Below are 13,945 nucleotides of genomic sequence, written 5' to 3'. Positions count from 1 at the left end.
TGGAGAATCGTGACAGACCTAATATATATCCCAAACCAGCCCTAATGAAACCCAAAGTGAATCACAGTCGCTAGTTTTCACCCTTTGGTTTCCAATCTCTTCCTTATTTAAATTCCTCAGTTTATTTTGGCTGCTATTTTTCCATTTTTACGTGTCAGGATTACGAATATCTTTGAATTTGGCAAGCCAGGATCTACATATTAATTATGTTGCTATTAATGCTCATGCACCGTATCGTAATGACATCCCCGTATTATTACTTTGCTCTCTCTGTTGCTCTCTCTCCGTCTTGATCTCTCCAGCATGCACACACACACGGCACATAAGCAGACATCACAGTGATTATGTAGATCAGTGTGTCTGCTCCAATATTAGCAAGCTGCTGTTTATACAGGCACTGTGGCACACTTACTTATACTGAATTAACATACCTTGGATATTAATGTTTCCACAAGAATGTGTCCCATCTGTTTTGCTTCTGATGAATATGTGTTGGTAAAGTGTACCTGGCCTGTCACTGATCTGTCTGAGCCAGTGCCCACATCGCTAATTCAACAGCTGTTCATGTGCCTCTTAAACATGCTCTGACATTAATTTGAGATTTCTGATATTGTCTTACAGTCCCAGCAGTGTCACACACTTTAATTAGGAAACTAAATATTGAAACAGTTGGTTTCATAAACGAGCCCACGCAATTACAGAGGCATACATTTCTGCTCACTGTCCCACAACTGATCTAAAATTTAGATCTTATTAGAAGTGTGACGCTCAGTGGAGACGTAAATGATACTGGTGTTCACTGGCTCGGTGTTCTGGGAAAAGGGGTGTGAAACTGGAGCACTGCTCGGTTTGTGCTTGGGCTTGGTGGGCTGTGACAGATTGTGGATTGGATGTGACTTTTCAGGGTTGCAGTTTTTCCAGCTTGTTATGCAGAGGATTGATGAAGACTTGGTGTCATAATGGAGGCATTTCTGTTTTTCTTATTTGCTTGATTTTGTGGTCAGTTTGAGATAAATTTAGACTGCAGTTCTCTCAGACCAACCCTCACGATACATTTGTTTACACTTTATCTTTGGCACACACTGCTCCACTCATGTGGTGAAGTGTCAGATGTAATCTTCAGCCTGCCATAGCTGTGTTGTCCACTACATCTCTTTGGTGTATTTTGTAATAAGACCATCTGTCCTGAGGGTGAAGCAGGGCATGCTTGGAGCCCACTGATCGCTTAATCAATCCAAATCACAAGGAATTATGCCTCTGACACGTTTTGTACTCAGACTATATATGAAAGGCTTGTCTCTTTCTTGGCCCGACCTTGTGGGAGTTGCCTCTCACAGTTACACTTAATTAATCTCTTAATTAACCTATTGATTGCCTTCACTTTCACAGTTACAGTGCTCTACAGTATTCACAGCTGTCTCTTAAGTCTGCAGGTGGTGGGTGGTTCGCTTCACATAAAAATGACACGCAGACTCTGTAGACAGACTGTTGTTGGAATTCATTTTCCTTCCATTCATTTATTCCAAAATTATATGCAATAATTTACAAGTTAGATAATAATGAAAATATATTCTAAATACAAATACAAATATTTATCGCCAGTATTATGGATATCCTCCTGAGATTTATTTGCCAAATGAGTAATCTACCTGCATTCGGCATGTGACGGGCGTTAATTTCAGACCCTGATTGTAAGTGATGTCTTTTCCTGGTTTTAAAGGCTGCATTACAGTGATTAAGTGATGTAATTTCCGTAACTTACCAGACTGTAGCTGTTCTACAATTTACTTCAACCAACTTAGTCATTATATCCACATTACTCATGATTACTTATATTAAAAGTCTTATTATATAAACGTTTTGTGGAAGCACCAATAGTCAATCCTGCCATACCATCACAATATTGATATTGAGGTATTTGGTCAAAAATATTGTGATATTTAATTTTCTCCAAATCACCCAGCCATATGAATATCTGATACTTTTAAATATAGCTATATTTGTAATACGCCTCACGTTAACCATGGTAAAATTCCTGCCGGTTAGTATTACTGTTTCAGTATGCAACATGGGTTTGACTGCAGCCATACAAAGAACTAAGACTGTGTATTTAGAAGCACACCTTAGTCAAGTCAGTCTGATGCTTTTGTACCTATGAAGAGCCAGTTTAAGTTTGAAATAATGTACTTTTACACAAGACATTTTGAATAGAGCATTCTGATGTGTTGTGCGTGCTTGGGAAGCAGAAATAATCAAAGTTTTTGAACTCCTGGAAGACAAAGATGTGTTTTGCATGCTGATTTAATCAGGATTGAATATACTGACGTAACTTTTATTACATGAACTGGTAACTATGGAATATAAAATTCTTTTTTTGTTTGTTTTTTTTTCAGTAAATATCTGAATTTGGAACAAAAGTCTTTTCAAGTGACTTCATTCTTTAATATCTTTCTGTGGTAATACTGTAATAGTGGTTTAATCCAGCCCTTCAGACTGCTTTAATATAGCTAAACTATATTTGAAGTTTCTGCCTAAATGCAAAGTGACATACCCCCCCCCCTCTTCCTCAAGTGACAGTAATCCCAGCTCTGCAAAGGGGTGCTAGTGGAGAATAACCAGCATGGGTCCCGAATTTGAAGCGCCCTGAAAGGGATTCAGGCAGATGAAGAAAAAAAAAAGAGGCCAATCTTTTTGGTAATTCCAGCTGCCTGTACACCCCCACTTGCCCTCTGCTTATTTTAATGATACTCCATGTTAAGCTCAGGCATTATACCGTGACTTAATATTTGCAAGCACAGCAAAGCGTGTTGCCATGTTTGGTTGAGTCTCTGCTGCTGCTTGTTTAGTGTCTGCACTAATGATGCCAACCCACAACTGTTAGATCTGTCTTGTGATTTATGGCACTCTGACTAACAGTGGGAGGTCCGCCTCACACAAACACACAGAGCTATGCGCTGTTAGATATTCAGGAGCACAATGGTCACAACAGGACGCTTAATTATTCTTTATGCAAAATCAATATGGTTCAGGCTCTGAGGAGGGCAGGCAGGAAAAGTCGGGAAAAATGAGGAGGCTGCTAAGGGTAGCTACCTCCATCTCAGCCCCTATTGAATCCAGGGGACATTATTTTCATGGTTGTCCTCTTGGGGCATGCAGGCTGGCCTACTGTGACAGAATGACTCTGACAGCTGTGGCAGCCCAATCATCACTTTTTCTTTCATTTTTTTTTGTTGATAGTTTTCATCTGCAGCTTTAAAAAAACAAAAAACAAATTAGGAGAAAGCTCTCATACTTAAATAAATGTAATTACTTCAGTATTTTGTGTAAACATAACACTGCTTTTATTGGACGAGGTTAAACACATTATGTTTTAGTTTAGGTCTAATTATATTAAAGCTGTCCTAATTATGAACGCACTACTGCAAACATATGCACGGTCACGCGTCCGTATGTGCTGCGAGGGTATGCAGGTAATTTGACAGGATTATCAGTAGGTTTGCCTCCACTGTTCTCTCTCTGTCAGCTTCCCGCTGTAGTCGAGTCACCCTGGGAACCTCTGCAGCACATGACCTGAATCTCAATGAGCTTTAGCTGCCACTGACCTCTCTGTCCTACCCTCTCCTTACAGCACGCTGTATACACCTGCGCTGTGTCCAAGCTAACGCCACAGAGCATGCAGAGATGCCTACATGCACCCTGAGGGACTTTTAAATTTATTTCGTTTTGTTTTTTTTTTTTGCTTCATTGCGCCTAAGTCCATTGGAGTATGGGAGGGGAAGTCAGTGCAGTCTTCACATATGCTTTCAGTAACAGCAGCAGGAGGATTCAGGGTGGGAATGTATCTGCCTGCTACTGTCTGAAAGCAGCTCTGTGATCTCAGCTCGGCCCTGAGCAGTGTTATCAGATGAGACACGTTTCACTTAAAAGTTTTCAAAATCATTCCTGGGGCTTTCCACTGCTACCACCTCACATGTGCAGATTTGTGAATAGTGGAAATGCATCTCCTGAAGTCAGTTTTTAGTCCTCATAAGTCAGTTTGAGAATGTTGTTTTGGTACTACTTGAAAAATCTACATTTTTACATCTTGCTAAACCTATTTGCTGTCTTATCAGATGAGCACTGGAGATAGTGGGATTCCCAAAACTGACCTTTTCCCATTTCTCAATTTGCTTATTGTGTTCTGTAAATCACACACGGTCTCTGTAATCTTTGACCTCGATCAGCTTCCTGTGATGTTTCTGAATGTCACAGCTGAAAACCTCCCCTCTGGGAGATGACAGCTCCAATATCTGCCAAGGTATAACTGAACCAGCAGGGGCCCTTGAACCAGCATGGCCCACAACACAACACAAGACAAGACTAAATCAAATTTTTAAATCCTAGCTGATATCCAGTCTCGGGTTGGGCCAGTGCAAAAATGTTCAAACTGGTTCTATATCAAGCTAAACATAGGATCAGACCATTATACCAAATTTCAAAAATTTCAGACAACAACAAACAAGGCGATGGTGGAGGAGTTTATAATGATGTATCTTTTAACAAAGGCAGCTTTGTAGATGGTGTGTAAGACCAGTCCATTAAATATATCGCAACATGGGGACAGGGAATTATTATCACTCTAATACCAATTTTGCCTATTTCACTATTTTTCTAAATGTTTTTATCATTTCCTATGGTGGTATTTTGCTTGAACTATGCTACACTGCCCCAACATCTGTGGTGATAATGCTATGTTTCATCCATAACTGAAAACTTAAAAAAAAAAAGTGCACAAATACCGTGGAAATTAATGTAGAGTTTGGTCAGAACTACCATGTCCCTGTATGTGTCTTAACTTGAGCATAAATGAGCCTTAACTCTGCCATGTCTCATCTTGGCACCCAAAATAAACACAATAACATGTTGATCACTTTGTCATATTGCCTATAACTAATACAATACAAGGTGGTTTTAGCACTGCAACGCTGTAAGCACAGGTTGCTGATGTGAGCTACTTTTTCATTTGCCAGAATGTATCTTAATAACAAATGGCAGTTCAGCTAGTTTGCATAAAATCAGACCGGTTTAAGCTCGTATCAAGACCAGACTGGCAAACCCGGAAATCAATTCTAATCCGGTCCAACGGTGGCTGCTAACTTTGCTTGAAAAACATCATCAGCTCCTTCTCTATTGTCCTCCAATCACCACGACTCCCAAATTCAACCATTCCCTTTGTTCTCTGTCTATCTGGAGCCCAAAGGCATTGGCAGTCTGTTTACCACCCATGCCCACCCACCCACCACACTCCCCCAGGAGGAGTTTGGTGAGCACTGCCCGGCCTGGCTTATTGAAAGTGAAGTGGAGCATACCAACAACTCCTGGAGGGGAACAGTAGAGGGAACACAAAGCTACTTTACACCTGACCTTTATGTTTTTGTTGCTGACAGGAGCTTACTAACAAGAGGTGGGGGTTTGGGGGAGGGGATATTTGGTCTACCCTGAAGTGGAAATCCAAGCGGACATGTGCGCAGACATCGCTGTCATCTTCATTTAGCCTTCCTCTGTCAGTCGGAGCATGTGGAGGTCAGTGTAGCGATGCGAGCATACACATGTAAACAGTAGTAGCATCCTGTGAGCCTATCTTCCAACCTAATAAACCCAGACAGACCCTCCCTGGCCTGGGACTAAGACCGCTGAATCAGGATGCATAGCCTTACTCTAGAATTGGCTGCTCCTGTGTAAACTAGCTCCAGTGCTTTTGTAGATACAGGTCATAAAAAAGGGGGATTGGTGACATTTTCTTGGCATTGTGGATGATGAAAGAAATGTCATCTGCTGAACATGATGTTGCTTTAAGACTGTAACCTTTCTGCTGGGGGAGAGGCTGCATGATATCATGTATGGAGAAGGATGAGAAATCATGTGTCAGCTGCACATCAGGGTGAGGAAGTCACAGCTCCTGCTTTGTGAGGTTGTACAGCATGGTCTGCATTTGTGCACATTTGTCACGCGGAAAATTAAGCATTTTTGTATGATTTTGTTTTTGGGACTAGATGAGAAGGGGAAATTTAAAAAAAAAAACAGTCTTGTTGCACGTGCTCTAAAATGAAAAGGATGGTTTAATAGACGAAAAATTAAAGGTACCCCACCCCACCCCCCCCCCAAAAAATTACCAAGTGTATTTGAGATACATAAACCTAGTAATGAATTCATGAAAAAATAAAGCTCCTCTTGCATGCCACCAAGACTAACAAATAACTCAAAAACAGGAAAAATTCTTGATTAATTGAAATTATAGGGGACCACATTTGACAACAGCAAGACTATATCAAGACTTACATTAACAAACTCTCACAAAAATCATGACGTATAATTCAAGTAAGATTTGTGTTTTGTATTCTTAGTACCTCCCAAACAGACAGCCCTGTGTGACAGGAAACTGAATTAAAAGTGAAACTTATGAAAAAGCCAGACTTCATCGACAAATACAGTCATTTTACCTCCCTGAATGCAGGAGCTGCTCGTCTATCACTGCCCTGATCTGTGATTTGTTTTGTGTTATTTTGTGACTTGCTAAATCCAAACTAATCCTTTAAAATACAAAAGTCAAAGTAAACTGTTTTTCCCTTTCAGGTATGTCTGAGGTGCTGGAGTTATCTAAATTAACTTTAATTAGCTGGAAGTTTTACCTTAGATCTTTTAGCTAGGGTTTGCAATGTTAGTTTCATTATCAATTTTATCCGACCAACAGTCAAAAAAATCCAAAGCTGTTCAGTTTATTATTAGTATGACAATTAAAAAGATCAAATTCTCACATTTAAAAGCATAAAACCAGCAAATGTTTGCCATATTTATTATATTTATATTTATCATCAAAATAGATGTCAGTTAATTATCTCTTTTTTTGACTCAATAAATGCACTAATTGTTGAAGCTATCGCCGAACAGGGGAACAGCTGGTCTAACGTGGCCTCAGTCTGAAGTTTATGTTATTGTGTGACATTGCTGTATCTATATTAACCCTTTAAACACCAGGCTCATAAATGGTTTTACACATAAGAAGCATGAAACCAGCAAAAGTTTGCCTTCTTCACCTAAAAAACTGTCACTAAAACAATTTGATTATCAGAATAGTTGCCATTTAACTAAATGTTGATCAGCTATTCGATTAATGCAAGTGCAGGTGTAGTCTGGATTTGGAACAACCATAAAAATAAAATGATGACCATTTCATTTCTGTGGGAACACAATTGGATATATTGGCATGACATTTGGTCCAGATTTATGTTCCCCGCAGAATGAATTGTAATAACTTTGGTGATCCCTTAACTTTTCTTTCCTCCATCCATCAAAAGGGAAATAAATAAATGAATAAGGCCATTAGTTTCAGCGGCTATATTAAATATTTTTAGATTACCAATGTGCTAAATTACCACTGAACATGGTAAACACAATACCTGCTAAACATGTGTGTTTACGTTGTCATTTTCGGCCTGTTAGCACCCTGACATTAGCATTTATCTCAACACATCTGCAGCACTGGCTGCAGACCCTCAGTATTGTGTTGGACAACATTTGGCAGTTACATTTGGCAGCCATTACCAGCTATCAATAAAGTGTGCTATGGTGTGATTTCTGGTGTGTTAACAGTTCACTGAAGGCAACCTGACCAGACGCTGTGCATACATAAAAAAACTGCCAGGATGCTGTCATATAAACACCAAAGAGGCTTTTTTTTATTGGAGACATTCAAAAACAACCTGCTTCTTTCCTTCCTTCAACCACCTTCTGGAAAGTGTCAGTGCTGCAATATTTGTGCTCATATCCAAAAACCTGTTGTTATCTAAGGCTTTCATAATGTATAAAAGCAGGTATGTTTCTCCTTCTGACCAGAAATGTGGGCTTTTCTTGTGGACATGCATCTCTACCCCACATCCGTATAAACTGTTGGCTAGTTGGTTTGTGTACAAGGTATCCATGACAACGCACAGAGCTGTATGTAAACAGACAAGAGGCTATGCATTGCAAACTGTGGTACAAACCCCAGTAGAGACTCATTTTCTAAATTAGCTGTGTACATGCTTAAAGAATTCTCCTAAAACCTAAATAGTATTAGCATATCAGTCAAGCGTTAAGCTGCAGTACATTTACTTTGGAAGTCGGAAGTTGGAGCTGGTAATAATGTCACACCTAGTTAACCACATTTTAGTATAAGTTGGGAATTCAAGACGTTGTTAGCGATGCAGTTCCACAGCACTGTGTGTTCAACTGTTTACGTGAGACACAAAAAGATAAAAGTTAACTTAAGGGGGAGTTCCAGTTGAAATTTCCAACTGGAAATTCTGACTTCCCGGTGCAAATAGAGTGCAGCATTTATCAGAAAATGCAGCATTCAGTAAGAGGCCTAATTTGGAAAACATTCATATAAATTTAGCAGGGGTGGGTGAAAAAATCAATAGAGCATAGTATTTTCATATTTTTGCACAGCAATATCATAATGATACACGGACACCAAGTTTTTTGTTTTTTCTTCATTATATAAATCATTAATAGCAGCCCACTACAATAAGGTCCACCAGATGCATTTTGCTGCAATAAAAATAATTTAAGTGAGATGAACAGACTGAAAAATGTATCTAATTAGATACTATAGATGTTGACAAAGTTTTTTTTCTTTTGGAACATACAGTCGCTTGCAGTTGAAAACAGGTAAAAAAGAAATCACAATATTTCACAATATATGTAATCACAATACTATACAGCACAACATGTTTCAGATCCTAATAATATTGTATCATGGGGCCTCTGTTGATTCCCAACCCTGACACATAAGCTGTGTTGCAATTAGACTGCAGAGAGTGAGGGCTGTGTTACAGTGTCCTCTGAGCATCTGCATCAGGACGGCAGTCAATCTCTGCGACTTGTGCTTCATTAACGACAGCGCTCTTATTGTGTCGGCTGCTGCAGTGTCAAATGGCAGCACATAACTCCAGTCTGCAACAGCTGCATTTAATCAAGCGCTGGCTGGCTCTAATCAGCCTGTGCCTTACATATCTCTGCTCGGCTCGTGGTCATTTCACACTGACGGCAGATTTATACAAAGCTGGGTATGAGAGAGCCCTGAGTAGGACGGAAGGACTCTGCAGCCTTCACTGTATTCAGCTGCTGTTCTTGTTCCTGCAGCCACTACAACAGTGATACTCAACTTATGGTCCTCAGGCCAAATCTGGCCCCTGATAGGGTGCTAAGTGGTCCCCCAACCATTTCCTAATCACAATAAAAAATAAATTGATTAAGATTGAGAATTGTTTTTGTACTTTAAATATACATGAGGTGCCAGAGTGCATTAAATTGCATCACAAATAGAGCTTGTTTCTAAAAAAGTGCCACTGGAAGATCCCTAGCACTTCCCGACAGAGGTCCTAGCTAAGTCCCCACTGTCCTAAAATCCTAGAAACATTGTAGTCCTTAATCCAAGAAATGTCCTGAAATCCAAGAAATGTCCTAAAATCCAAGAAATGTCCTGAATTCTGAGAAACGTCCTTAACTTCTATAAATGTCATAAAATCTGAGAAACATCCTGAAGTCTATGAAACATCCTAAAATCCTAGACATGTCCTAAAATCCTAGAAATGTCCTAAAATCCTAGAAATGTCCTAAAATTCTTGAAACATATATGTGGCTGGTGCGACTGGCCCCTGGCCTCCTGTCATTTTGCAAAAGTGTCAAAGCAAGTTAAGTACCCCTGCTCTACAAAGCACATTTGTCGAAATTGGTGCAGAAAACTTGAGACACACAACTCATATTTGTTTCGCTTGCTCTATTAGGAAGCTATGTGAGTGTTTGGGAAGGGGTGTGTTTTGGCTAAAGGCCTCTTTCCCTCCAGCCTCCTTGTAGCTCCCCAAACAGTGCCATTACCATATGGAAACAGCTGGTCCTCAGCGGTGGGATGCCCTCTGCGCTGCATGAGGCAGCCAGGAGAGAGATAGTGGTGCTTCACTCAGGAAGGACAGACTTGGGGCGGAGCGGAGAGGCTGGGCGGCTTGTTTGGGGAAGATTATGGATTCGGTTGTGGAAGTGTAAACCCTCGCACTAAGCTGTTAGAGATTAAGTTTTTATTCTGTAAGCATTAATAGGAACACAGGCAGTGTCATTCTTTGCCTTTGAAACACTACATAGATGTACAGGCAGGCAAACGCCTTTATTGTCAGATGAAAAGAGGATGTCGACACAGTTCGGCTGCATGAAGGGGATTCTTGCTGTAGCTTGTGCCTTAGCAACTCACTGTCCTTTTGTGCAAAAGTAGAGGAGAAACTCCTTGAAACTGGATCATTATCCAAGCCGGGGGGGAACTGCTACTATAAACACACGCTCTGTAGCTGTGATACGCTCCACACTGGTGCAGACCAGTCACGAGGAAGCAGCCATGCAGAAATACTCCTGTTGTTTGCCTGACAGAGCTCTGTGTCTCCTTGGGGCGTCTCCAACCGAAGACAGCGGAAATCCCTGACATTTCTTTGACCTTCCATGGGAACGTTCTCGCTCCAAAGTTGTGGTGGCTTTTTGTGGTTTTCGTGTTGTCACATTGCAAGTATTTGTAAGAAAGTGGGCGGTTAAATCAGTCTTCAAAGTATTTGAGTACTGTGAATGTGGGGTGAGTGAGGACAGAGGTGGTCAGGGTCAGACTCTTTATCCCATCCTGAGACTGTGTCAGCCTCAGAAGCCGCTGGTCCATCATCAGTGACAGCGATGACACTGAAAACACAGATCAAAGACGGTGTCCAACCCCCTCCAGCTGCAATAGCTGTCTGTGGCCCAATGTGCTGCTGAATGCCAGGATGGACGGAGGGAGGGTAGCAGAGGAATGTAGACGGACAGAGTTTTTTCGGTGACATTAACTTCCACAAGGTTTGAGAAGCAGACAAAGCAGTTTGTTTCTCATGTTTTTGTCAGAGTTCTGCCGTTGGGGTTTTTCTGAGTTTGACTGTCCTTCGTTTACATATGAAATGTCCCTTGTGTTGATTTGCTGAGTTTGGTTAAAAATAAAAATAGCTGCCGTGTCTCTCATATCAAATAGTTTGAAGCTTTGAAGCTTCATTCATAATGTTGACATTTGAATTCAAAATCATTATTCATTCTTTTTTTTGAATTTATTCTCTTTAAACCCAGTAATAATGTACAGTTTCAGATAAAAATTAGGCAACACTAATATTATTAGTATTATACTATTTGTAGAATTAGATTCCAGGTGTGGTATCTTACCTCTTTAACCAATGGGGTAGTTTAGTCCAAGGAGTTTTGTAGGTTGTCAGTGTTAATGTAAAGTGCATGCACTTTCTTTCTCTTAAATCTAGATAGTGTGTTAGTAAACATATTTTAATTACTATCTGCTTAGTGTCCCCTATAAGCTCCAGATAGCTTCAGGTTGTCCCATTTCCCATCTCCATTAAATCTCATCAATTCAGCTTATATTTTAACCTCTTTTCAGAATCAGAACCAGTTTATTGTCACTTCCATATATAGTTTTGCAACAAAACTGAAATGAACTTACTAGCTGCCTAGGATTGTTTACGATAGATGCAATCCAGACATGTTCAGTATCTGCAGAGAGTTGTAAAGTCCAAATTTATTTCAAAACATAGATGTGACCATTGCCAAAATTTTGTAAAATATATATCATCTTAAATGATTTTCTCCCCATCACTCAGCCCTATCGTTAATCCATATTGGTTGGTGATTAGTCATTCAGAAACATTTTTCACTGCAGTCAAAAAAACTGTCTGCTCTCCCACTTTCCGCACACAAAGTGAGGCACACACCCATGTTAAAGCTCTACCAGCAATCTAAAAGCACCATAAATAATATGTATTCATTAAAGTAAACAAAAAACTAACTCATTTGATTTGATGAATCAATTTGTTTAAATTGAGGATTTTGTTCAGGGGTGTCTAACGTTGTTTTAAGGTGGTGACATTAAGAGAGGCTCCGAATGTTAAAAAAAATTACATTCAGTCCAGCCACAGTTGCTTTACAGACGAGTGTTATTTTAACCAGAATTTCTTCTCCTCCTGTTCACAGCAAAAAGCCTCAGGCAAGGTGCTGTTCGACCTGGTGTGCTCCCACATGAACCTCATCGAGGGCGACTACTTTGGTTTGGAGTTTCAGAACCATCAGAAGATGATGGTGAGTGTGGATAAAAACTGAAGCAAAATCCTCTTATACATCTCAGAATTAGTATTGCTTGTAAGAGGCTGCTTAGTGATGTTTTTATCCTCTGTTCTCCTCAGGTTTGGTTAGATCACATCAAGCCCATTATCAAGCAGCTCAGACGTGAGTGTTTCTAAATGGTTTATACATTTTTTCAAGGCATCTTTTTCTTTAATTGTTTCACTGTTTCAACCTGAAAAAAAGCCATTGAATCAGTTAAGAGCAACAAAATAGTTGGAGCTGTGTGTGTCTGTTTTGTATTTTATGCTACCAAGAAAAATTCACTGAGAGACCTACACTTAGTGGTCAGGTTATTTGGTATACCTAGCAAAAAAAAAACTGCAGTCAAATACAACAGTCCTACAGTAAATATTATCTTCATGAAGGTTGTTTTTTTTTTTTTTAAATCTGTTTGAGAGCTTTAATATTTGTTTCGGAGGATGACTGCATTTGTTTTGTTTAGCTCTACCTAATAAACTAACAACTGAGATGGTTTTGTTTTATTATAAAACTCATCCCACACAGGACCAAAGCACACCATCTTGAGGTTTGCTGTGAAGTTCTTTCCTCCAGATCACGCCCAGCTCCTGGAGGAGCTGACAAGGTGAGCACATAAATGAACTCCCTTTATCTCTGCATCATGCATGTCCTCCAGTCGGCTCCAAAATGTGCATTTATTTACATTCTGTCAACGTAAATGACTTCAGCTGTGACTGAAAGCGATCGTAGAACATAAATGAAACATGTGCTCCTGTTCCCAGAAGATTTATTCCCTCTTCTTCTTTGCACTTGTGTCATGGCTGCCATGTTTCTGATTTAGCCCTCTGGAGATTAGCGTGGAGCTAATGATTTTCTGGTTTCTGTTTCCTCGCCTCTGTGGAGCGGGCTCATGACTTGCATATTTTCATGGTCAGAGTGGATAAATAATAGGCGTACAGAAAGTAAATGTCCCTCTCACACTCTTGGGTATGTACTGTTAGGCTTGGTTAAGACCTCACCTTTATTAAAAAGCATGCTTTTGGTGGTTTTTCTTGTTTTTTTCCTGCCAAAGTGGGCCCTTCTCCATCATGAGGTCAGGTAGCAGAACTATGAATTTTATCAGGTGCATTGATGAAACTGGCTTTTTTTAAACACTTTTTATCCATGGACCTCTGAATTTTGTGCACACTCTGGTCCATTCATTTGTATTTGATATTATGACTTAATTTTCATTATTTAAACTTATTACTATACCTTTTATTAAGACTGTATTCCTGCTCTGGCTTACATCCAAGAGGAGCAGCACTGTAACACGAGACAGTCAGTAAATCTTCAATAAATGACTTCACTCAACTTATTAATCACTGAATCCAAAATGTGCACCTGTGCCAACTTCTTTTGGAAGTCTTGTGTGAAATTAAAAGAGCTGCGGTACATTATATTTAATCCGAAATTTAGTTACAGAAGCTCCCTTGTACACCCAGTGTCAATTCAGTACATGGTGTGTCTAATTGAGTTTCATTTGATCTTGCTCCGGTGCTGAAACAGGGTGTCTGCAGGTCCTTCAAAAGTCTTAAAATGTCTTAAATTTTATTTTATTAACATTTGGCCTTAAGGCAAGACTCCCCGTGTAAAATCATGCACAGGTCAGATTTTAGGCTATTTTGCTTTGATTATATATAGATAATAATATATAGAATTTATGCAAAAATCTCAGAATGGGGCCAAATGTTTTATAGCTGTTGGCAGTATTTTCTAATTTAAGGAGTGATAAAAAGAG

General features: G+C 39.7%; 1 protein-coding gene across 3 annotated transcripts in view; it reads left to right on the top strand.

Moving 5' to 3' along the window:
* Positions 1-13,945, top strand: part of LOC121948780 (FERM, ARHGEF and pleckstrin domain-containing protein 1-like) — an 86,971-nt gene that overhangs the window by 42,409 nt on the left and 30,617 nt on the right. For all 3 annotated transcript variants that reach the window (XM_042494246.2, XM_088083280.1, XM_042494245.2), the window contains 3 exons: positions 12,058-12,162; positions 12,267-12,309; positions 12,712-12,790. In XM_042494246.2, coding sequence (XP_042350180.1) covers positions 12,058-12,162; positions 12,267-12,309; positions 12,712-12,790 — 227 coding nt within the window. The remainder of the gene's footprint in view (positions 1-12,057; positions 12,163-12,266; positions 12,310-12,711; positions 12,791-13,945) is intronic.

The sequence above is a fragment of the Plectropomus leopardus genome, chromosome 10, assembly GCF_026936395.1.
Source record: "Plectropomus leopardus strain MGB_pleo_1.0 chromosome 10, ASM2693639v1, whole genome shotgun sequence".
NCBI lineage: Eukaryota > Metazoa > Chordata > Actinopteri > Perciformes > Serranidae > Plectropomus > Plectropomus leopardus.
Note: the sequence above shows the minus strand (reverse complement) of the source record. Positions and strands in the feature narration are given on the sequence as shown.